Source organism: Fusarium falciforme, chromosome 1 (assembly GCF_026873545.1).
Source record: "Fusarium falciforme chromosome 1, complete sequence".
In the NCBI taxonomy this organism is placed as follows: Eukaryota; Fungi; Ascomycota; class Sordariomycetes; order Hypocreales; family Nectriaceae; genus Fusarium; species Fusarium falciforme.
Window position 1 is genome coordinate 4,421,216 of NC_070544.1, and position 24,393 is coordinate 4,445,608.

At 54.1% G+C, this 24,393-nt stretch overlaps 7 protein-coding genes across 7 annotated transcripts; 4 read left to right on the forward strand and 3 right to left on the reverse strand.

Annotated features, from left to right (window-relative positions):
- Positions 1-1,198: 1,198 nt before the first annotated feature.
- On the forward strand, positions 1,199-3,192 carry NCS54_00124500 (Hypothetical protein; the record flags this gene model as incomplete). The annotated part of the gene is made up of 2 exons (XM_053146876.1): positions 1,199-1,615; positions 1,663-3,192. The coding sequence occupies 2 exons, from the start codon at positions 1,199-1,201 to the stop codon at positions 3,190-3,192; spliced, it is 1,947 nt and encodes a 648-aa protein (XP_053002851.1).
- Positions 3,193-6,568: 3,376 nt separating this feature from the next.
- On the forward strand, positions 6,569-8,717 carry NCS54_00124600 (MFS domain-containing protein; the record flags this gene model as incomplete). Its single annotated transcript, XM_053146877.1, has 4 exons — positions 6,569-6,603; positions 6,658-6,759; positions 6,823-7,406; positions 7,480-8,717. 4 exons carry the CDS (start codon positions 6,569-6,571, stop codon positions 8,715-8,717), a joined length of 1,959 nt encoding a protein of 652 aa, XP_053002852.1.
- Positions 8,718-12,730: 4,013 nt separating this feature from the next.
- NCS54_00124700 (Hypothetical protein) lies at positions 12,731-15,550 on the forward strand (the record flags this gene model as incomplete). Its single annotated transcript, XM_053146878.1, has 3 exons — positions 12,731-14,210; positions 14,266-14,507; positions 14,561-15,550. The coding sequence occupies 3 exons, from the start codon at positions 12,731-12,733 to the stop codon at positions 15,548-15,550; spliced, it is 2,712 nt and encodes a 903-aa protein (XP_053002853.1).
- A 337-nt stretch (positions 15,551-15,887) lies between these two features.
- Positions 15,888-17,028, reverse strand: NCS54_00124800 (Hypothetical protein; the record flags this gene model as incomplete). Its single annotated transcript, XM_053146879.1, has 6 exons — positions 15,888-16,313; positions 16,373-16,498; positions 16,548-16,699; positions 16,769-16,809; positions 16,861-16,903; positions 16,965-17,028. The coding sequence occupies 6 exons, from the start codon at positions 17,026-17,028 to the stop codon at positions 15,888-15,890; spliced, it is 852 nt and encodes a 283-aa protein (XP_053002854.1).
- A 932-nt stretch (positions 17,029-17,960) lies between these two features.
- NCS54_00124900 (Protein SEY1) lies at positions 17,961-20,728 on the forward strand (the record flags this gene model as incomplete). The annotated part of the gene is made up of 4 exons (XM_053146880.1): positions 17,961-18,052; positions 18,131-18,574; positions 18,627-20,374; positions 20,427-20,728. The coding sequence occupies 4 exons, from the start codon at positions 17,961-17,963 to the stop codon at positions 20,726-20,728; spliced, it is 2,586 nt and encodes an 861-aa protein (XP_053002855.1).
- Positions 20,729-20,946: 218 nt separating this feature from the next.
- On the reverse strand, positions 20,947-21,984 carry NCS54_00125000 (Ribonuclease; the record flags this gene model as incomplete). Its single annotated transcript, XM_053146881.1, has 1 exon — positions 20,947-21,984. The coding sequence occupies one exon, from the start codon at positions 21,982-21,984 to the stop codon at positions 20,947-20,949; it is 1,038 nt and encodes a 345-aa protein (XP_053002856.1).
- A 406-nt stretch (positions 21,985-22,390) lies between these two features.
- Positions 22,391-23,410, reverse strand: NCS54_00125100 (HET domain-containing protein; the record flags this gene model as incomplete). The annotated part of the gene is made up of 1 exon (XM_053146882.1): positions 22,391-23,410. The coding sequence occupies one exon, from the start codon at positions 23,408-23,410 to the stop codon at positions 22,391-22,393; it is 1,020 nt and encodes a 339-aa protein (XP_053002857.1).
- Between the last annotated feature and the right edge of the window lie 983 nt (positions 23,411-24,393).

Below are 24,393 nucleotides of genomic sequence, written 5' to 3' on the forward strand. Positions count from 1 at the left end.
GTTGGTTTTCAAGTGCTAGGTTCTTGAGGTCGTGATGATGAAGTGTGTAAGTCACTTGTGAAAGGCCTGATCTGCGGGACAAGTCTTGCAGAAGAAAGTTGCCGAGGTTCAATGATATGAGTTTAGAATATGATGAGATCGAGATGGCCGATGAATTGAAGCCGTGTAAGTGATGCTGATGTTGAAATTGATGAATGATGGATGTGTATTGAAGCTGGCTTCATGGTGCATTTATATAACTTTTCACACTGCACCCAAACACCACCATCAAGAGAATTGGATTTCAAATCAAGATGCGGTGCGCTCAGCATCTTGCACCGAGACTGGCCATGAAGCCTGTCTGCAGTTGAGCACGTCATTTGGAAAGGGTGCAATGTGGTAGGGTGCTTGTCAGTTGGAAGGGCGTTGGCGGATTACTAAAGCCTGTTGATTACTGTACAAGTGTGTGGGTTTAACTGCCGAGGGATAGACGCGGCAAAGTATCCATTGGATTCGCAATTAAGTTGAAGAATTTGGTTTTAAATTTGTCCGGTTGCTTGTAGAGAGCGTGGAGCATTCCGATGGTGTTGGTTCTTGGCGGGTTAGAGCTTGCGATGGATCTGTTGGTTGTAAGTCTTACTTCCCTACCTATTTACCTGGGTAGGTAAGTACTTGAAGCTGAGTTCGCTACCTTGAATCTATATGATCATCTATCACAGTGACATGACAAAACACAATCAATCTGACCAGATCAACCACAGTTACCACATCTACACGCACTGTACAGCAACATGAAACCTGCTTCAAAATTACAGTGCGCCCAAAACATCGGGCATCCCGGCCGCATTGCTAAATTTAGCCCACTTTAGTTCAAGCTGTCGCGGCCTAATTTGCAACGCGAACTTGGCCCCTTCAAAGACTCTTGAAGGTTCAAGTTGAGCGAGTATCAACAACGCGCTGCCAATTGGTTTGATGACCTGAGAGAGAGAGGCCGTTCTCGTCGTGTCCCGTCTGCAGGAATGCCCACGTAGGACCCTCCCTCCGGAAGCAGAAGCAGTCGCCGCGTGTTGCCCCGAGTTCCTCCCCAACATCGGCCACTCAATGTCTCAAACTCGCCTTACCTCTCCTCTCACATTCGATTTGCAAACCCGCGTGAAACTATCCAAAGCCCGCAATGCAAGGAGGCCTACCTAGGATAGTATGACATGAGCTCACAAAGATGGCCTCTCCTAATAAACCCCCTCCCCCTCCTCCGCCTCAACCCGCGTCACAGCAGCCCGGCCCTTCGGCACCCGGCTCCGTCGCGACCTCCGACATCCCCGTGAGGCCGGAGCTACCGGACCGCCGTGTCACCGCCGACACCATCGAAGATGCCTACGTCCGCTTCATGCTCTACTGCAATCCTGGTCTACCCCCTTCGACGCCTACAGTAACCTTACGCGAGGCCTTTCGCAATCCGCCACGCAGCGGCGGCAAGACTTTCAGCACCTTTGCCGTCTATGAGCTCGTCCGCAAGTTTTACGACAATGAGATCCGCACCTGGACTGAACTCACCACCAGACTTGGTGTTGAGCCTCCTGACCCGAGCAAGGAGGAGAGTGCTCAGAAGATTGCCCAGTATGGTGTGCGACTAAAGGTATGAGCCACTTAGACAGGATTCCGATGTTAGCTAACCTGGCCTAGAAATGGATGAACTCGATGCATGTTAAGGCATTTTTCGAATATCTCATGGACATACCTAATGATTATTGGACCAAGATACCGGCAGACACAAATCCAACTAGTCAGCCTATGCGCGATGGTGTGGCTCTGGAGGACGACATGGCTCTGAGAGCACTCCTCCCACAGATACGACCCAGAAGAGGCCGAAAACGTCCAGCCGACGATGAGGTAGTCGCTTCGCCAGCCCAAAGGTCCTTTCTCGCACCGCCGTCTGCTACTGATGACTTGCGAACGGGCTTGACAAGTGTCCTGTCAGCAGGGCCTGGCGCTGCGCCTTGGAATCTTCCCGAAGGGGTCCAGCAGACGCCCCTATTCCGTTGGCCGCAATCTGCAGTCACGCCCACTACGAGAAACGCGTTCTGGGACGACGCGCTGGAACCTCAATCTGGCGTGACGCCTTCGAAACCGAAACCTGGTACGCAGCGCCGGGGAGCCAAGAACGTGTCTTCAGCTTGGCGACCAGGAGTGGCCAGCGGTGGTGTCAAGCCGCGGGGCCGACCTCCAATGAATCGGACTCCGATAGAAACATCTTTGCCTCCATTTTCATCCTCAACTCCTACACCTCCTTTAGGCGAACACACTGCGCCAGCTTACACCCAATCCGTCCCAGTCAGCGCAGCTCCCGCCATAGATGGCGCACCGCAATACCCAATACCAGCTTCAGCAGCCCCGTACTCGCAACCGCCGCCAGGAACAGAACGACCTCCTCGGCCCAACATATCTCTACAAGTTCCCGACCGACCACCTGGGAGCGTTAGACTTGCTACACCTCCACCCGCGGTAGTCATCAATGGGGAACTAAGCAATCACCTACCCGCTCCGGACCCCACGCAGCAGGCTGCCACTCCTACCAACTTTACCAAGGCGGCAAACGAAGCTGTAGGGCAAAGCAAACCACAGGCTGAGGTGCCTGCGCCAAAGAACCTCCCGCGGTTCTACTTTGAGAGGGCCGAGGATCGAACCAACGTGGACCAAGTGATCGCCTACATGACCCATGGCTGTCTGGCAGCGGAGTTTTGCGATGCAGAAGGAAGACCGTCGTATGGCTGTTCAATGCAAGAAGCCCTGGGAATCACAAATAGCACTATCGAGGAGATGTATAAAGGGGCTACATCCCCAGAGGCCTTTTTGATAAATTTGGCTGCTGTTACCGGAGGCTCACACCTGCTGGCGGGGAGGACGCGCATCTGCCGTATGGGTCGTGAAAACGGGCTAATGCGATATGCGTGCGAGTGGACGTATGGGTTTGGCCACGTCCGGGGCGTCTATCAGATGGAGCAGACCGTGCCCCTCGACCTGATCGGAGAGGGACCTCGCAGGGACGATGGTCCCATGGGGACGGCCGAGGGGACAGCCAGCACGTTGTCTGTGAGCGAGTGGCAGGCCAAGTATGAGAGTCTCCTCGGGGAGGTACAAAAGAAGGACAAGAGGCTTTGGGACCTGCGGACAAGGGTGGCGGATCTACTAAAAGGGGATTCACAGAAGGTATGATACCCGTGTTGTGGGATGGTTATTTGTTTTGGCATTGGGCGGTGTGTTTGTGTGTTTCTTTTCTTCTTGATATATATGGTGAATTCCATGGTTGCAACTCGGTGCGTAGCTGGTTAGATGAGTTGCAACTTGTACACAATAGGCCGATCTCGGACTGTTAGATATAAGTCTGACTGTATATGAAGTATTAAGGATGGGTCCGATGAGCCTCGCACGCAAAGGTGTTGGGTTCCCATAACATGGAACTCTGACAGGGGAGCTCCAACTGGTTTCGAACTGGTCGGGTCTGTCGGATGTCAGGGACCGATCCATTACCAGACAAATGGGCCGACAGCCAATAATACTAGCTTGGTGTTGACGGCGACGCCGAGAAGAAACTACTGCATATTCGAACACGCAATCGGTACTGGACCCGAAACCGGTGGTGTGCTCTCTTTCCGTCAGCACCAGACAGAAAGCAGAATGTGTTTGAACATGGGTTCGTGATTGGACAGTTGAATAAGCGGAGAGCAAAGTTGGAGAAGAAAACCTGGAGAAGCTGGGGAAACAAGGCTCTTGGATCTGCAAAAGAAACAGACAAGGGCAAAGCGTCTGATGAGTCCGGGGACGAGATACTGTCGAGGTTATGCGGGCGTTGGTGGTGGAGGCGGGACAGATCCTGGGGATGTCCACTCATGGAGGAGGAAATTCTGTTGCCTTGCGCCAAGGGTTAGGCTATGCAAGCCCCCTAAAACTACCGCGAAATAAAGTCACGATGAGGCTGGGGGGACAATTTCGATGTTTTACGGTCTAGAATTTGCGATATTGAGCATTAGTTGATTCATAGAACAATAGGAAGAACAAGGCCGAGGCTCTAATGGAAAGGGCATTCAAAGGCCCGTGTCGAGGTTTCTCATCACGTGCTGTCGCTTTCCTATCAATGCCCTGGACAAACAGACCGCGGAGGTCGGACTCGTCGCCCGGTGATAGCTCCAAGCCAAGGCCGCTAACACGGACGACAAGTTGGTGATGCGGTTCCACGAACCCCGGCACCGTCTCCGAGTCTTTGACTCCAGGCCGATGTGTCTTCGATGTTTAATGGGTGCGCCACCTAGGCGCGTGAGAAACCGTCACCAGAATGCGAAAAATGCGAGTCTAGCGGAAACCTCGAGCTCTGCATATTCAGCCCAGACGAAAACTATCCTGCAGGGACAGCAGACCGATCGTGGGTCGCCATGTCTGAAGGATTCCGATTGTGGGTTACCGGTGGAATCAGCCAACATCGATTGACACTCATCGCAACTCCAAACATTGATGAGAGCCTTTCACTCTCTTGAGGAAGATGGTTTGTGGACCCTAAGTCCAATCACTCAACAGACAGGGGGTCGGACGAAGAGGGTGATGACATTGGCGAGGACCCAACGGCATGTCTTGCGTGACGGTGCAGATGTCGTCGAGCAAGATGATCACAAAGGGCGTCTGCACAAGACTGGAGTATCAGTATCTTTTGCGAGTGAGACAAGCAAGGCTCAGCGATGCTCATTTCTCACGGCGTCATCCATCAGACGAAATATCTCACCAAGCAAGAACAACCTCTGCAGAAACTACGAAAAACATTCGACAGAAACATCAGGGTACTCACCGTGCAGCCACTCACAAAACATGATCTGGTATTTGTGTCGATGGATTTCAAAGTTGGTGGCGTCCGGGAACAAGGAGGAGATGCCGCCAGTCGAGGCGTTTCTGGTCTTGGCAAAAGAGTCTCCTGTCTTGAACCAGAGACAGCCACATCCTGGAAACAAGATTACTTGAGCACAAGCCCGGTGCAGGTTTGGAGCGACTGTACAAAGACCTGCAGGTCCTTGACTAACAGCAAGCGCATCGAGCGGCCCCCCGTGAAAATGGCATAACGGCAACGGCAGCCGAAGGGGAGGACAGAGTTTGACCGTTCCCATGACAGACATCTGGGGACGTTGAACGGAGCCGTTGCAAAAAGGTTGTCAGGCAGTTCGTGACGTGACGGAAGCGAGACAGGGGCCCCGGTTTCTCGGCTCTCGTTCATCTTGACGGTGCATTTGGGAACCGGGCGGACAGGATCAGGTTATATTGGAGAGAAGGACGAGGCCAGGAGGTCGAGAGGCTTCTCGGTGGGGTATTGGGCCCATTTTCAAGTCCAGCATGGCCATCACGATGCTGGTCCTGTTGGGAGATCCCCCGGATCCAGGAAGCAAACTGTTCCCATGATGATGGTCTAGCGTTGCACCATGAAACCCAGTCCCAGCCATCACCTCCTGTGCGGTCCCAGTTTTAGGGCCAAGGACAGGCCTGCCATTGGAGCCGAGGGAGCTCTCGCATGCGGAGATGGGCGACGGGATTCCTTGGCCATGGCTGGCGCGCTGCACTGCGGTGCTGCACTCCAAGGACGAGGATCCCTTGGGACGGCGGCCCATGGGGTAAGGTTGACTGACTTCTCTCGAATTGAGAGCCCTGCAGCAGCCAGCCTTTGAACAAAAAGGCCCAAGCAACCCACTTGTCACTCGCTCGCTGCTGCTCGCCGACCACTTCAAGAGGTTCTTCGAGGTCCCAGCTGCCAGGATCGTCTTGCTCCCGTGCTTGTTTAGCCAGGGTCTTTGGTCCCTTGTCTTTTTTTTTTTTTTCGACCTCTGCCATTTCTGCTGGCTGTCAAATAAAGCGCAACCGACCGGATCGCCATTGTCGCAAAGTTGTCGGCGCCGTTCTCACCACCATCAGACATTGCCGTACCGTACATACAGTACACCAGCGCAATCCAGGAGGACCAGGTTTCCCCATGTCGACCGTGCTGGAGGGCTGATATTCCCCGATGCCCTCCGAAAGACGTGCCGCCACCGACTTGGACCGGCGCTGAAGTTGCCGCCGCCCCCGGCCTCGATTTCAACTTCACTTCTTCCGTCTCACAACACAACTTCGCCTCCTTCAACTCTGCGCCCAATTCTCACACCCGCCTCTCCTGCCTGCTCACCCTTGACCGTCTGTAATACCGACGCTGGCTACACAAGGCGCACTCTCCAAAACACAGACCAGCCGCAGCCGTTGTCCGACTCCGCCTCCGCTCTGACTGTGCCTCAGTGTGTCTCCAGATCTTCCATCCCCGCAAGGCGATCGCCCGGGAGACATCGCCGGGAACTGGTTCGCTCAACCTTTGCCTAGGTGATATTTAAGCATTTTAACGACGTCGTTTCTTTTTTCTCTTACTATTACTGCGCTTGAAAACACCGTCCCGGTCTCTCCTCATCAACACTGTCGGGCAGCGCCCCTCTGTCCCTTCCGAGATCCCTTCCCCGGACTCTGCCTCGGATCGTCAATTCTCACCTGGTGTTTCTTTCCGTGACATACCCCACTGGGGGCTTGAAACAGAATGGCGCCGAACCAAGGTGACGAGGATGTGCAAGCGTAGGTATCCGACGATCACATGTGGCCAACGACCACCATGCTGACCTCTGCCAGCCTTTCAAGGACTCCCCACGAATTTCCTTACAGTTCCATGATTGAGCATGCCCGTCGTCCTTCAGAAGCCTATGTCAACCTGCATGCCAATGTCGAAGCCAAGTACGTCCGACCTTGACATGGCTCTGCCGAATCCCGAGTGACTTGACTGACATGGATGGAAAGGATCAAGAACCCTTTATGGGGCATCCCCCGAGCAAGGTTGATGGCCGACGTTGATGACTTTTGCCGCAGGAAGGACCTCAATGACTTTCGCCAACTCATCCGACAGGGCGCCCTCGTTGCCCAGGATCCCACCGGCTATGAAGATATTGAGGGCGACGAGAAGCTCAACGACGACGAGATCGAAGCGCTTAGGAATGAAATCCTCCACAAGTGGCGCGTCCCCTTCGTTCTATACCTGACTGTTGCTACTTGCTCTATCGGCGCTGCCGTGCAAGGATGGGATCAGACGGGCTCAAACGGTGCCAACCTCGAGTTCCCGTATGCATTCGATATTGGTTCCAACAGCATCCGCGATAAGCTCCTCGTTGGCCTCGTCAACTCTGCGCCGTACATTGGTACTGCCTTCTTCGGATGCTGGCTATCAGACCCCCTAAATCAGCGATTCGGCCGTCGGGGGACAATCTTCTTCTCGGCCAACTTTTGTCTCTGGCCTGTCCTTGGGAGCGCGCTGTGTAACAATTGGAAGCAGCTGTTTGCATGTCGTCTACTCCTTGGTATTGGGATGGGAACCAAGGCGTCAACTGGTGAGAATCATAGCTTTCGGGGCCGGACGGTTGCGTTCCTCTTTCGTTCAAAGGCTAACGTGTGCCATGATAGTCCCCATCTTTGCTGCCGAAAACTCGCCCGCCCCGATCCGAGGTGCTTTTGTCATGAGCTGGCAGATGTGGACAGCATTTGGCATCTTTCTCGGAACCTGTGCAAACGTGGCTGTCACCAAGTTTGGCCACAACGCTTGGAGATATCAGCTTGGGTCGGCCTTCATCCCCGCCGTGCCCCTGTTGATATTGATCTACTTCTGCCCCGAGTCGCCGCGTTGGTACATGAAGAAGAATCGTTATAGAGACGCCTTGCAGTCATTGCTTCGCCTACGGAATCACCCTGTGCAGGCCGCCCGAGACTTGTACTACATTCATGCGCAGCTCGAGATCGAACTCGAATTTATCAAGAAGGGCAACTATATAAACCGCTTCATCGAGCTGTTCACGATCCCCCGTGTGCGCCGAGCCACCCTCGCCTCGTTTGTCGTCATGATCGCACAGCAAATGTGCGGTATCAACATCATCGCGTTTTACTCGACGAGTGTTTTCAAGGAATCAGGGGCCAACGACAACCAGGCGCTACTGGCTTCGATGGGCTTTGGGCTCGTCAACTTCGTCTTTGCCTGGCCTGCAGTTTGGACGATTGACACCTTTGGACGACGGTCTCTACTCCTGTTCACCTTTCCTCAGATGGCATGGACGCTTCTTGCTGCTGGGCTATGCACCCTGATTCCCGGAACAGGCGGAGCTCATCTTGGCCTTGTGGCCATGTTTGTCTACCTCTTTGCGGCCTTTTACTCACCCGGCGAGGGCCCAGTGCCGTACGCATACTCGGCCGAAGTGTTTCCTCTATCGCATCGTGAAGTTGGCATGTCGTGGGCCGTGGCAACGTGCTTATTCTGGGCGGCTGTCCTGTCCATCACGTTTCCCCTGATGCTCGACAGGCTGCACGCGATAGGGGCCTTTGGACTGTACTCGGGCTTCAACTTCATTGCGCTGATCATGATCTTCCTCTGGCTGCCAGAAACGAAGCAACGGACGCTAGAGGAGCTCGATTACATCTTTGCGGTGCCTACCCGCGTCTTCATGAAGTACCAGGTAACCAAGGCGCTCCCATGGTGGATCAGACGATGGATCTTGTTCCAGCGAAACGTGACGCTGGAACCTCTATATCAGTTCGACGTTGGCGAGCCTGAAGACAGTCATAGCACCGATGCCGGATATGAGAACGACAAGGCCAAGGTTGAGCTCAAAGACACGGTTGGGCTGACAGCTGGGGCTCAGAATACCATATGAGTTTGGCGAAAGACCGGTGGCATTGGCGTTGGATATGTTTGATGATTTGATTTGGAAAGCATTGCTTGTGCTCTATGATACCCTGGATGAACGGAAAAAAGGAGCAGGCGAATGGACTAGGAATCAATCTTTTTGTTGAACGGAGATCAATAAGATACCCCACGATGGAGACAAGTTGGACAAATTATGTGACGTCACGGGCGAATAAGTCATGATGACGGCCTGGTTGGCAGTAGTTTCATGAACAGTTCTGCAGTGAATAATAACTATTTGCTCACGGTAAATAGGCAATTTGCCAAGATCAAATAGACGGCCTTGGCCAGTGACGTCGTGAGAGCGGAAAGTGAAGCGGTTGACGTGGACTGGAATTCCGTCATTGAACCACCCGCGAGCTACGGATACTGTACCGGCGCCGGAGCCGACGGATGGAATGGATGATCAACGCCCAGCAATAGAAAGGCTTCTCCACCCGTGACGAAGTTGCCAAAGATTGGGATAGGCCGGGACACCAGGACCGGCGGCCGGCCAAGTTTGGCGGTTACTGACCAGAACTGGACTAGGCAGGCAAAGGTGGTATTCCCAAGTTGGGCTGCTGGTCGACCGACCACCCACACACAAAGTCTCAACACGAGGGGATTCGACGTCATTTTGTTTATGCCGCGCGCGTAGGCGCATACCGACTTACAGAAGATGTTCCGTTCGATGCGATACGATACGAGAGGCGTGCCGTGGGGTTCTGCAACCCGGGTGTTGTTACAGCACGGCCAGCATTTCCCGGGGGATCGATCAGATCGATCAGATCACGTTGCATTCTGGTCTGGGCGGAGAAGGAGGAGGAGGGCGTGATCCAATTCTTTTTGGGGCGGATGGGATGAGCAATGTTGATCGGCGGTCGTTGGGTTCGGGCCCTGGCCGACGGGATTGGACGGGGCGGAAGGACAAGGAGAGACAATAGGGATTCAACGGTGAGGAGTTGAGAATGCACAGTGAGACTGTTGCGTCCTAGGGATGTACAAGAGACTGGGTGGTGGTTTGATCACGACGATGAAGAGTTGAAGTTGAAGAAGGTGCTGTTAGTTGAAGCGAGATCGTGACCCAATCTATCGGGGCAAGCTTCCCGTTCCTCCACCCTTCAATCAGCGGTCAATTACCGCCCCAAGCTCCCTGCTGAAAGGAAGGCAATCGCTGTCGAGCCACGAGCTTGGCTGCCATCGAATGCGACATAGGGGAGGTGAGCAACCGTTTCAGACAAGGAACAGCATTGGATCTCTGCTGACTTGAGCCCTGACAATTTATGAGACTATAATAATAATATCAGGGTCCTGATAAGTTTAATGTCGTCTACACGGGTCAACGGCATGGCCGCATGGTATTCCACATCTTGGCTGCGAGAAATGATGAACGGGGGGCTATGCAAGCCAGCAATCCAATCCTTGCGCAACCCTTTTTTTTTCGTGTATTGTTATTCTCTGACACGTCTTGCCAAGGCTAATGTAGGAAACCATGTCTAGCAACAAATTTGTGAACATGGAGGAGAGATGGGATCATCAGAGGTTGGGACAGCAAACCAAAACCAGGCCTGCAGGGGCTAATTGCTTGGTTTCTCTTCGGTGGTGGCAACTCACGGCGGGCCTCTTTTCTCATTCTTTTAGTTTCCAACGCGTTTTTTTTTTCCTGTTGTGATTTCATCGGGAGACAATAACGCCCGGAGGACCCATTTTGAAACGTCATGGGGAAACGTGTCTGTCGTCGTCGTCGTCGACTTAGACGTTGGGCCTTGTCCCGATCAGATCAGAACGAGGCGTCGTGCCGGGGCCGGCAGTTGCTGGAGGCGTGATGGTGGGTGGTGGGTGGTTGCACAAAAAAAAAAAAAGTCAAGTCCCCCTGGTGGCGCTGACGCCAGATTTGTCGAGGTTGACGAATAGAGAGAAAGTGGTTGGTTTCGTCTCGTCTTTTGTTTTCTGCTTGGTGGTTGCGCGTTCACATGTAGGTGGTGCTTCTTAGTGGTTTCAACGAGACAGCAAGGGAGGAGTCTAGCCGTTACACGAAGGGTGGGAGAAGAAAAGAGAGACTAAATGCTCATGTGCTTCTGTTCACGGAAGACCTCACATGTCGTCGAATAGGATAAAGACAGTGACGCGAGGTTGCACAAGTGATTGACATGAAGAATGGCGCCTACCTCGCTGTCCATCATCATACTGTAGAGGTTGGCCGATTAGAGGACCCCCTCTAGATCTTGAACGCAAATCTTTTCCATGATAGGGGTACTTTACGGGGGATCATGGAGGGCCGGAAAAGATGGAGACGAGTTCAGACTCTCGGGATGTGGATGAATCGAGAGGTCCAGAGGTTGATCGAGAGGCAGAGAGCGAATCACTCGTGTTGAGATGTGTTTACACCCCGCCCTCCCCAGTTTTATTCCCACGTTTCTTTTTCCATTCTCGTCAGGACTTGACAGTTTACGGAAGGATGCTCTCTTTCTCTGTTGGTGTTGGTGGTGGTGGTGCAATATCAAAGCTGTCATGGAGATGGATGCCACGCATTGCCGTCATTTAATGAAGCCAGCCACGGCTCAGTCATCCTTGGGCGAACCCTGTGTACTGTATGCATCCGTTTTAGCCGTCTGATGAGCAGGAAAGCACAAAAATCAGCACATGGATGCAAAACAAAAGCCCATCACGCATCTGTCGTCTGTTTACTCCCGCGGCCGCCCTCACCTCAAGCCCGATCGGGAGACGTGAAACAAACCCTCCATCTGCTGGCGCCGGTTCCGCCAGGGGAGCCAGTGGCTGCCGGGGGGCGGCGCCTCCCCCTGGACCGGCGCTGGAAACGCTGCCAGTGCTGCGAGATTACTGGACAGTGCTGACATTTGGAGGGGGGGACGCCCCTGAAGCCAGCAAAGAAAAAGGCCCTGGTGCGGATCCTCTTTCAGCTGGTAGGGCTCTTGACAGGCCCCTGGAGGGTAGGACCGACAGAGTAAAGTAAAAAAAAAAAACCTGATGGGTGGCTGGCCGCCCCAAACCGTTCTGGAGCTCCTCAAACCTTGGAGAGGACGCGCTGACTGTGGATCATTGCCCCCTTCTCCACGCTGGACCCATCATGGCGCCGGTACGTACTGTACATGTACGAAAACCCCCTTTCACGCTCACAGGCACTCACAGACACTCACAGACACTCACAGACACTCACACACTGGGCAAGTCGGTGGCACTCTCTGCAGGTACCTACGTATTCAGGTACCCACTGCACAGTGCCACATCCCACAATCCCACATGAAGCACGAGCCTCGGGGCAGGACCACGACAAGGAAAGCGCCAGGGAACCTCCACCTCATCCATGATCCCCGAAAATCTCCTTCGTCAACCTGCGTCTGTTCGTTCTGTTCTTGTCCTTGTCTCTCCCTCTCTCTCGTCCTCTTCTTTCTTCTTCTCCACCAGCATTCGTTCCAATCCCTAAAACCGCGGCCCTCCCACCCCGGCCTCCCCTCCTTTCGCTCGCTCGCTTCTTCCTCTTTTTGTTTCCTGGATTCCCTCTCGTTTCCTTACCAGGTCATTATCCTCCAACTGCTTGCCTGTTCTTCGCTGGAGAAGACGGCAGATCACCCTCGTTCTTTTGTTGGAAAAGAGGACAAAAAGAGGGCAATATCTCATGGGATTGTTGTAGTGTTTTCACTTGCATTTGTTTCCTTTGAATCTCATCCTACAACTACAACTTTGGGTTTGGCATCATCTGCCTGGAGCAAGCCTTCAGCGGATAACTTTCCCACCAAAACTCTCCTATACCTAGCAGATTGTTGCGATTAAGGATTTGATATCCCATCGCCGTCTCACATCTTCCCTAGCACTACCCGATCTGACATCTCCCGACGTTATCGGTTTCATCATCACCCTCGACACGTTCTACAAGTCAATTCCACACGAGTCTCACACCGAATCACCTCCACAAGCATACCTCCCGTCTCGAACTCGGTCCTACCCCCCGACTCCCTGGTTGGAGTCCCAACATAAGCCAGCATGAACCACCATCCTTCTCTGTCCCCTCGCAACTCGCGACACTCAGGCTTCATCCCTCTCGGCGGTGGTAATAGCAACCGCGACATGACGGACGGCATCCAACTCACGCCGGTCAAGAGCAATGCCTCCAACACCGGCCACAGAAAGGCTGAGATGCCTCACCCTACCAGCTTCGACAGCGCCTCTGTTCACGAGAACGAAAAGTCGGGCCATCACCATGGACATCGCGGGCGCCGGCGCAAGGACGGCGAGACTCAGCTCTCGCGTAGTAACACTGGCGATGAGGCCACCTCCCTGAACGCTATGGGCCGACTGTACAACAAGATCATCGGCTTCTCCGTTGTTACCCGATACCTCGTCTACGTTGTACCTGTTGGTCTGCTCCTCGCCATTCCGCTCATCGTTCTGTCCGCCATGGGCGAGAAGAATGGGCTTGCTGTTGGCAAGTTTAAGGGTGGAAAGAGCGACGGCAAGCCCGGCCCTCCTCTGTTCAAGATCTTCCTCTGGATTGAAATCATGTGGCTCTCGCTTTGGGTGGCCAAGGTCGTCGCCTGGTTTCTTCCCGCCATCTTCATGTTCTTTACTGGAGTTGTGAGCAAGGGTACCCGAAAGTATGCGACTGTCCTCGGCAACCTCATCCTGCCATTCTCCTTTTTCTTCTGGGCTCTGGCTTCATATGTCACCTTCAAGAATCTGTACAGGGATGAGGACAAGAGCGACACGTTTGTGCCATGGTGCCAGACGATGGGTCGCGTTCTGGGTGCCCTCTTTGTTTCCTCGGCTGTCTTCCTCGGCGAAAAGGCCATTGTCCAGCTCATTGGTATTTCTTACCACCAGCGATCCTTTGCCAACCGTATCAAGGCCTCTAAGCGCGAGGTTCACCTTCTCGGACTTCTCTACGATGCCTCTCGCACTCTCTTCCCTATGCACTGCCCAGAATTCGCCGACGAGGACTATATCATCAACGATAGCATTGAGATGATGCTGCGAGGCAAGAAGGGACACAAGCGGGCTGGTTCCGCCACCCCTATGAAGCTTATCGGAGAAGTTGGTCGTATTGGAGACAAGGTTACCTCTGTCTTTGGCAACATTGCCTCCGAGATTACTGGCAAGAGCGTGTTTAACCCCAACTCGGCTCACTCGATTGTTCTCGAAGCTCTCGAGAAGACCCGAAGCTCTGAGGCCATGGGTCGTCGTATCTGGATGTCCTATGTCGTTGAGAACCACAACTCACTCGTTCTGGAGGATTTCCAGGAAGTTCTCGGACCTGCATACAAGGATGAGGCTGAAGAGGCGTTCTACATGATCGACGGCGACGATAACGGCGACATCAGCCTCGATGAGATGGTCCGAAAGGTTGTTGAGATTGGCACAGAGAGAAAGGCAATTGCCGAGGGTATGAAGGATATCGGTCAGGCTCTGCGAGCTTTCGATAAGATTCTCCTTTTCGTCGTGCTTCTGATTGTTGTCTTCATTTTCCGTAAGTCGATCTCACTCGTGGAGACATGGGAGGAGTATACTGACCGTCTACTTAGTTGCCTTCTTCCAGAGCAGCTTCATTGCGACTCTGACTACCGCGGGAACTACGCTGCTCTCGCTCTCTTTCATTTTCGCTGTCACGGCTCAGGAGTTCCTGGGTTCCTGCATTTTCCTTTTCGTCAAGCACCCGTATGATGTTGGTGACCGCGTTGACATCAGTGGTACCAAGATGGTTGTCAACAAGATCTCCCTCCTCTACTCTGTTTTCCACCGCCTCGATACTATGCAGACGGTTCAGGTATGTGGTTAAACTCGACCAGAAGCAACAAATGATGCTAACCAAGTATTCAGGTGCCCAACATTCAACTCAACAACATCTGGATCGAAAACATCTCTCGCAGCAAGGCCATGCATGAGACCATCGAGGTTAACGTCTCCTTTGATACGTCTTTCGAGGACATTGAGCTGCTCCGATCCGAGATGGAGAAATTCGTTCGACAGCCTGAGAATGCTCGCGACTTCCAGCCTAACCTCAGCATTAGCGTCGGTGGTGTTGGCGACCTGGACAAGCTGCTTCTCTATGTCACCATCTCGCACAAGTCCAACTGGCACAACGATTCCGTGCGAGCCAGCCGTCGTTCCAAGTTCATGTGTGCGCTGGCGCTCGCTCTGAAGAAGGTGCCTGTCAACGGTCCTGGAGGTGGCGGTGAGCCCCTTGGTGGGCCGACCAACCCCTCATACTCTGTTGCCGTTACCGATGAATTTGCCAGCAAGAGCCGTGCGGATGCAGACAAGGCCAAGGATGAGGCCCGCATGGTGCCTACAAGCAAGCAAGAGCACAGCGAGGAGAGCGAGACGCAGGCCATGCATGACTTCAACTCTCGCCCCCCTGCCGCCGGCGTTGGTGCCTGGGACAACAGCGACAACCACACTCTGGGATCGAACGAGGATCATCATCGCTCCAGGGATATCGAGTCCCTCCGCACTGATCTCAAGCGTGAGAGCACTCGCGGCCGCCGCAAGGCTGGCGAGGGCGTGCCACAGCTATCTTTGGAGACGGCGCCCCGGCCCAGCATTTCGATGACGCAGCCCAGCCCTCGTAGCATGCATAGTCCCTTCGACGAGGAAGCTGAGACCGGCATGGGCGCGACGCCTTACCACTCTAACCTCTCCGCCGGTCCATCTCAGGGCTCCCAGGGATACCAGCCATACTCGGGAGGTGCTAGCAGCAGCAGCCACATCCAGACCAACGTCCAGCATCCCCTGCAAGGCGCCAGATCCCAGCAAGGACCACCTCAAGGCCCTCCTCCCCAGGGACCACCACCAGCTCCTCAGCGCTAGTGGACATGGAGGTGAAGGAGATGCAAGGTGTAACGGCTGATTAAAATGTATGGGTGGTAATGTGGAGTCGCTATTCTACGCGGTTGGATTTTTGGATTTTGGCAACTGGGTGTATATGGAAACAAGCAAACATTGGGCGAACTATCCCGTTATTACCTAGATTGGGCTACCCGCACAAATAATTGGGCGGAAGTATTGGTTTTACGAATCCAGATTATGGGATTGCTCAACGGGCAGCTCATATTTTACGAAGTTAAGAAATTAGATCACTATTACTTTTATTCATCTGGTTACTGAAGACACTGCACCTGTATGAGACGTGAGAAGGAGAGGCAGCTTAACAGACATGCTCAGGAGGGGGCACGTTGCCGTCCTTGGCTCCCAGATCCGTCTTGAGGACACGGCCAAAGAGCTCAAGCAAGACCTCAAAGCAGATCTTGGTGATGGCTGGGTCGTAGCGGCCCTTGCTGAGTTCATCGCGGATGAAGGCATGCTGGGCCCAGGCGAACTCGTAGAAGCTAGTAACGACACCGGCCTCGCGCAGCTTGGCGCGGATGAGGTCACGCCCGGCATCAGGGACGTGGGTATCCTTGACACCAAAGATCATGGCAACCTCACCCTTGAAGTTGCTGAAAAGGTCCAGGGTGTGGTTGCTGTTTTCGGGTGCGGTTGATGAGGTGTTGGGGGCGTCATATGGGCCAAGGGTGCGGGAATGGATGTCAGTGGCGAAGTAGGAGACGCAAGCAGTGATGCGAGGATCGAGCTGGACTGGGTGTGAGTATAGTTCACGATGTGAAAGATAGGATGATGGTAGCAACTTACAGCGGCACGGACGGCGAGGTGGCCGCCAAGGCACATTCCCGTAGCTCCAATGAGGCCGGTGCAGGTTGGGAGGGAGAGGAGATGATCAACAGTGGCGTATGAGTCAGCATCGTAGGACTCGAGGGTCTTTTTTTGCAGTTAGATACCGTGCGAGCATTGGTTCATAGAGTAGTACCTTTTCGATCTTGAACTTGTTGCCGCGGTCCGTGTCTTCGACGTCGTACTTGAGGGGCTCCGGACCGGTGAAGTCGTGGTAGGAAGAAGGGGCAGCAACAATGTAGCCCTGGCCGGCGATTTGACGGGCAAAACGGGCAACGGGACCGGTTACTGATGGGTGTCAGCTTGTTGCTCAAGTTGTCAATACATCTTGTGAGATGCTAATGAGTTGATAGGTACCTTGGTAAATCTCGCTAAAGAGGCATACACCTGGGAAACGTCTAGGATACAGATTAGTCAAGATCTATAAGAGCAGAGAGAATGAGATATACGCATTAGGGTATCCGGGAATTGTTGGATGAAAGACAAAGATTCCTAATCATGGTTGTCAGTCGGTCATATCATGGAACACCTAGTTGAGCGAGGTTCGAGTTACGCATAGTGCTGTCCTTGCCATTGGCAGAGGTGGGGACGTCGACGTGAGACTCCTTGATCAACATTTTGAGTTTAATTGAATCGATTGACAGTACGACAGCGGCTAGTAGAGCAGTTTGATGCTATGGTGAGCTATTGACGATGCCTTCATAAGCTTCCCCTCCTCAGATTCCGTGCCCCTCGGCGGGGTGTTGCAGTCAAGGGAAGGCGGACCGTGATTGGCCGGATATTCAAGGTCTCCAGGAGCGGCACACGGACCGATCCTGGGCTTTCCACGCATGGGGGCAACGGGACACGGATAAACCGTTTCCGATGAGATACAGCAAAAACATGACAAAGCAACGGGCAAGTACATGTGACAGCATGTCATGAATACTTGGGAAGTGGAATTCATGGTGTGCTACCGAGGCATGCATGAAAGAGACAGCGAATTGGCCTGGCCAGTGACTGCATGGCCGCTGCGCTGCGTGATGTGTACCGACTGGACCCTCGCACCGCCTTTTTTGGTGGTCAAAGGTCAGAAGCACCCACATGAGGGCAGGGATGAAGCAAAAGGGCTCCCACCTTTTAAGGGGCTGGCTCTGGCTTGCTTGAGGTACGTGCTGCGGGATAGAGGGGGGAGGGTACGTACCTTGGCGGCATCACAAGGATCTTGCATCTGTCCCGTCTTGTTTGTCCAGGTGGTCACAACTTTTTGGTCGTCCGACGGGTTTCCCGACTATTCGCCCCAACAAATACATACAGTACAGATACTCAAATTTCTTTAATCTCCTCATTGTTGCTACAACTTCAAGTCTGTGCAACACAAGTTTCGTCATAACAGCCTTTTTTATCCTCTCTATTTCCCGTTGCCAAGGGGTTCCCACCCACGCTTTGTCAACGGCTGGATGCACGTCCTTACTTATTAGCTGTTTAAGCTCTCTCCCTCCATCTCTGCTACATCCCACACACACACACACAACACCAACAACCCACAACCGCACCCAAGTCGCAGACCATGAACGGCCACTTCTCTGCCGTCGGCGAGAAGCCAGGCGCCGGAAGCTATGAGCATGGCGTCCAGGTCATCGACGAAGACAAGGAGTTCAAGTATGCATCCCAATGCTGCTCTTACTAGGTCCTCCTACCGCCACTTTGGCCTTTACTGACCGACCACCTCCCTCGCAGCGATAACCTCAACGAGTACCTCCAGCTCACCTCGGTCGCCGAGTCTGGCTTCAACTACCACCTCATCTCCGTCTTTGGCTCCCAGTCCACCGGAAAGTCGACCCTGCTCAACAACCTCTTCGGCACCGACTTCTCCGTCATGTCCGAGACGGAGCGTCGCCAGACTACGAAGGGTATCTGGATGTCCAAGAACAAGCGCGAGGAGAGCGCCGGCACCAAGATGGCCGATAACATCCTCGTCATGGACGTCGAGGGCACCGACGGCCGAGAGCGCGGCGAGGACCAGGACTTTGAGCGCAAGAGCGCCCTGTTCGCCCTGGCTACCAGCGAGGTCCTGATCATCAACATCTGGGAGCACCAGGTCGGCTTGTACCAGGGAGCCAACATGGGACTGCTCAAGACTGTCTTCGAGGTCAACCTGCAGCTCTTCCTCAAGGACAAGCAGTAAGCCAGACGCTGTGTGATGCATGCATGTGCCACCTCTAACATTGTCTAGATCAACTCCCAGGTCCCTCCTCTTCTTCGTCATCCGCGACCACCTCGGCACCACCCCCCTGGGCAACCTCCGAACCACCCTGATCCAGGACCTGACAAAGATCTGGTCGTCCATCTCCAAGCCCCAAGGCCTCGAGGGCTCGCGGATCGAGGACTACTTTGACTTTGGTTTCGCCGCCCTGCCCCACAAGATCCTGCAGGCCGACAAGTTCACCGAGGAGGTGCAGAAGCTGGGATCAAGGTTCACCGCGGGCCACCGGCACGGCAAGCCGGGCTTGCATGGCGATCAAGAGCTCGAGGGTGGCCTCTTCCTCGCCGAGTACCACCGGCGCATTCCGGCCGACGGTTTTTCCGTCTACGCCGAGGGCATCTGGGATCAGATCGTCAACAACAAGGACCTCGATCTGCCCACCCAGCAGGAGCTTCTGGCCCAGTTCCGCTGCGACGAGATTTCCAGGGAAGTCTTGATTGACTTTGATCTCATTGTGGCGCCCCTCGAGGATAAGCAGGCTGAGGCATCGAAGCTGGGTGTTGCCACCGTCTTGCCCGACCTCGGTGTATCTGGAAGCGAAGCTCGCCAGAAGTGCATCAAGGCTTTTGAAGTGCAAGCGAGTCGCTACCATAAGGGCGTTTATAGTCGCAAGAGGCAGGAGCTTGAAGGAAAGATTGACGCTCGACTCAAGGCTCTCTACCAAGGACAGCTAGCAGCGGCTCACAAGGCCGGTGTCGCTGCTTTTGGTGAGGCGGTTGCCAACAAGGTCAAGGCTGGTCAAAAGGCCGGTGGTGCCTATGAATTCGCCGAGATTGTCGCCAATGAGAAGCGCAAGACTCTGGACATCTTTGGCGTCGAGACACAGAGCCTGTTCATTGAGGGCGTGGCCTGGACTAACTTTGAGTCGCAGCTCACGCTGTTCGAGAAGGAGCTGGATGAGGAGAGCGCCAAGCTGCGAAAGGAGGAGATGCGACGACTTGCGACCCGGGTTGAGCGATGGGTCAAGTCCCGACTCAATGATGCGATCGGCCTCGAGTTCAACAAGCTGGGTAGTGGCCGAGGCGGTTCAGGCGCGCCGGAGACGGGTGAAAAGCCCCCTACTGAGAAGGATCTTTGGGACAGAGTCTGGAACGTCTTTACAGGCATCGTCAAGGAGGCTGAGAGTCGCTTCGCTGAGCGAGCCAAGAGTTTCGATGCTACCAACGAGGAGGTCGAGATTGGCACATGGCGGTTACGCCGAAAGAGCTGGACTGCTCTCCGCGAGAGGATTGAGGATGAGGTGATGGAGGGTAACATCCTGCTCAAGCTTCGAGAGAACTTTGAGGACAAGTTCCGATACGACGAGGCCGGTGTGCCACGGATATGGCGACCCACCGATGACATTGAGGGCATTTACACCAAGGCGCGAGAGTCGACGCTCACCCTCGTCCCTCTGCTCTCCAAGTTCAGACTGTCCGAGACGAACAGCCTACCCGACCTCCCTGGCTTTGTTGGTCCGCAACCAAGCGGCGTCGAGGCCAGCGACGAGGAGGATCTGGCACCCATCGGAGGTATCGATGAGGAGGACGGCAAGAGCCTCGAGGAGGAGATGACTGTTCTCAGCGAGGGCAAGCGTCAGGATCTCGTGGTGAGGTTCAAGAAGACGGCCGACGGAGTTTACGTCGAGGCCAAGCGTGGAGCCATCGGCGGAGTGGCTCAGATTCCGTGGTACTTTTACGGCCTGCTCCTGGCACTCGGCTGGAACGAGATCTTTATGGGTACGTGTTTGTTGTTGTTCATTAACTTGATGTTTACTGACTATTCCTCCAGTTTTACGCAACCCCTTCCTCTGCCTTCTCATCCTCGTCCTCGCAGGAGGCACCTACGTGGCTTACACTCTCAACCTCCTTGGTCCTATGATGTCGATGGGCAACGCGGCGGCGACGCAGGGCGTCGAGATTGCCAAGCAGCAGCTCCGCGACTTCATCACCAACTCGGACACCGCGCGCCAGGCGGTTGGCATGCCTGCCCGCAACGACACGGACAACATTAGCATGGACACCTTGGATAGCCGGGGGAGAAGGGTCAACAACAACTCTTCGCAGCGAGACGACGACATCGATGATATCTGATGTGATTGATCCTGGGAAAAGGTCAATTGTCTTCTTTTTTTTCTGTTGTTTAGTTGTGTAACTACCTAGACCTTGCCCGGGCATGATTAGCGAATGAAACAGGATATAATGTCTACTTGATAACCAAAAAAACACGCCCCTCCATTGCGCCCCTATTTTGATATGACATTCCCAACCATGTGTATCTCTTGCGACGCTTCAACATGAGTCCAAAACACTTAGAATGCCTCCAACCCTGCGGGTGTACCAAACCAATTACCCAGCTCCGATGACTCCTTATCCTTGTCGGCCGTAGTGAAAAAGTCTGTAACTCTGCTCATCTCACCGTCATCCTCGAGCGGCCACTCAACCTTGACGCCATTCGCCTTGCCCTCGAGCATATCCTTGGACGTCCCCCAACTAAACCGGCACTCGTGACCCCATCCAAACAGCGGGTGCATGCTGTTCTTCATCCACCCGGTGCACCGCTTGTCAGACGAGTATCCAGAACCCCAACCCATGCCGTCCTCGGTGAGCTCTCCCTTCGCTTCGGATAGCACCTCCAGGGTCGCGTCGCGTGTTACCTTGGCGCATACCGAGGCAGCACTGACGCAGGCGAATAAGCTGTCGGCCTTCTTTGTCACCGTGATTTTTGCCGTGGGGAAGAAACGCTGCAGCTTGGCCTGATGGGCGGCGGGGGGTCCGACGGTGTCGACATAAATCTCCTGGACGTTCACGCCAGCGGCGTAGGCAGCCTTGATGAGATCGACAGTAGCATCCAGGGCCTGGGCGTTGAGGTTATAAGGCGTCGTAGGGTGAAGCATGCCGGCACTGATATCCCTCGCCGAGAGGGCCTTAACAGCCCACCCACACTCGGTGTGCAGGTCAGAACCAGGGGTGCAGATGGTGCGCATGAGCTTGGAGCGGACGGCAGGCGTGAGGACCTTGGAGTCGTCAAAGTGATGTGTGTCGCGGAGGAGGGAGTCCGAGATGGTCAACGGGAGGAAGAAGACGCCGTAGACCATGGGGCCGAGGACGGGCCCGCGGCCAGCCTCGTCGACGCCGAGGCAGCAGGGGACGGCCGAAGCGGGATCCTCGGGGGAGGATGGGAGGAGAGAAGGCGGTACAACCACGTGGGTGAAGGAGGCGCCGGCGAGGGCGGCTTCAGTGTGAACTGAGGGTGGGATATAGGTTGAAGAGGAGGAGGGAGTGTCGTCGATGGGAGCGTCCACAGGGGCGTCCATTTGGACATCATCAGTTGGTGGCGAGTCTGGCATGATGGAGGGTCGAGTCGGATTTGTGAGTGCCAAGGTCAACAGTAGCGTGTATCACAACTGATACCAAGATCAATTGGTGAATGGAGATGTGTCTTGGTCAAGTAGCTTATTTGAGGACTGGGCTATCATGATGAGGTTAGAGTTGAGCGAGACGCGTCGAGACGCGTTAAGCACCTTGGCTCCACTCCATCGGTACGTACTTATCGCTTCAATTCTATCATGTATAGCAACAACAACACAATCCAATCTCATCGTTATCAGCCTCCACGTCTTCCATGGCGACGCTTATCTTGCCAATGTCTAATCATAAAAGGCGAATTATCCGCCGAGGGTTGTTCTCGCACCACTGGTCTACTTGGTCGGCCCATGTAAAGAGCAGACCAACCCGCTCCCAGCCGTCGCACGACTAGCGGACAACCAGGCTGATCTTCTTGCTCTCGACAGAGCCCAGATAAATGCATATCCATTCCGTTTTAAACTCCAAACCCCTCTGGGCCAGACTCGCCAGACCTGCGTAGAATGGATTATCTGCAATCGATATATGTAGACATGTAAGATGCCTAAACAACGTCAAGTGAGAGCCCTCGACGACAACAAAAGCAGATGGTGGGAAAACCCATGCTTCCAACCGGACTGCCTTGGGGTTGTCGGAACGATTGATTCCAGCCTGGAAAATCTCCAGGTACTCGGAAAGGGTGAGCAGTGACCCGTCGTCGGCTTCCAAGACAACAGATGCTACGGCACTCTTGAAGGCAGACTTGTATCCGCCTTTGTATAGATCAAGCTCACGATACTCGACCTCGCCGTACCAGTTCATCCACGACCAAGTCGGGAATATGTGCCTTGACGTGGGCAGCTCTTCTAGGCTATAGCCCGCCCTTCCCGTGTGATTCCAAGCAAGCCCGGCCACAAAAGTCTCCTCCAGGGTCCTATCTTCGTTACAATAGAAAGGGATGCCCCAGATCTGGTCGATTCTGTCCGGAAGAACTTCAAACTTGCTGGCGATACCATCGAATGCCTTGAGGGCGTCGGAAGGACATGGTAGCTCCCTGGCCGAGTATACCTGTATCATTTCCAGGAACCGCACAAAGGCAGCATGCGAGCCCGGACGGACAGGTTGGCCAAAGGGCCGCTTATCGTTCCATCCCAGGATTCCAGGTCGCAATGTGCGGTCGAATTCGCGCTTGTGTGGAGAATGCAGCTGATCCAGCGAGCTCTCAATTTGCTGGCAGTATTCCAAGTTGCTCCAATGGTCGTTCCTTTTTGGCACATTCGTGACGCTCTCATGACAGTTCATACCGTCGCATTCAAAGTACATTTGGTCGTCGGTGAAAACGAGGCGGCGACGGCTGAGAGTGCCTTCTTGGAAAGGCCACGCCCTTTTCGACCATTTTGACGTTTGGATGACGGCGTGAGGATGCCTCATGGTGGGCACTATTTCGATGTTGCCAATCTTGACAACTTGCTGTATGCTCCGTGGGCGGTATCCCGCTCCCACTCCCGGCAGCCCGTATTCCACACTGCTCCTGGCAGCAGCAATAATGGTCAGTTCTGCGTTATGATATATCAGGTTCATCTGTTCCATCTGATGATCTCTGGCCCCCTCGTGATCCTAGTCGATACAGCACAGATCCATCCAGAGATATCGGAATCCCAACTTGATAGTAACCCGAATAGCATCAGCAAGGGTGTAGGGGAGCGAGGTCAGGTCACCGGATTTTGTGATGCCACCAAATCTGAAAGGCAATTCTGCCATCTCGGGGGGACCCCATACGTAGCTCAGAGCGACGTAAGGGGCATGTTTTGGAGCTGGCTTCACTTGAAGCGAATGGTAGTCCAGCAAGCAAAGCCCTGCAACTTCCCTGCCAGTTCTTGAGCACAGTGGCTTGTGGTGATGTTGACAATAGGTAACCCATGATCTGGCCAGCAATCTGTCAAACTCTCGACTAACGATCCGGGCCGTGATACCCGGTGGCTCACAACTATCGCTCCTTCGAGCAACTAGACACCCTTTGTTCTTTGCACCTTGTTCCAGGGCCTGTCGAATAGAAGGCAGAAGATGGACGTCGCTGCGGTGGAAACCTGATGGCGCGAGGGTCAACATGATGGAGTCATTGCCACATGTGGCTGGAGTCCCATGACCGATAGTGCTGTAGCAGTGACGAAGAAAGCTCAATGCAACAAGCTCTTCGCCGCCTTGACCGTTGTTGAGTTTCTCGGTAAGCTCTGGAGAGTCTATGCGAGAGCCACATAACAGGCTGCACAGGGCACAAGGAGGGTAGGCCGGCTGCTTCTGATAATAGGCTCCAACGTCGGCAACTTTTATTCGAATGTTGATCGATGGTGTAACTCCCCCGAGAACTGCTTGTAGTGGCAGGCTTGAGCAAGTAGCGCACAAATCGGAACTGG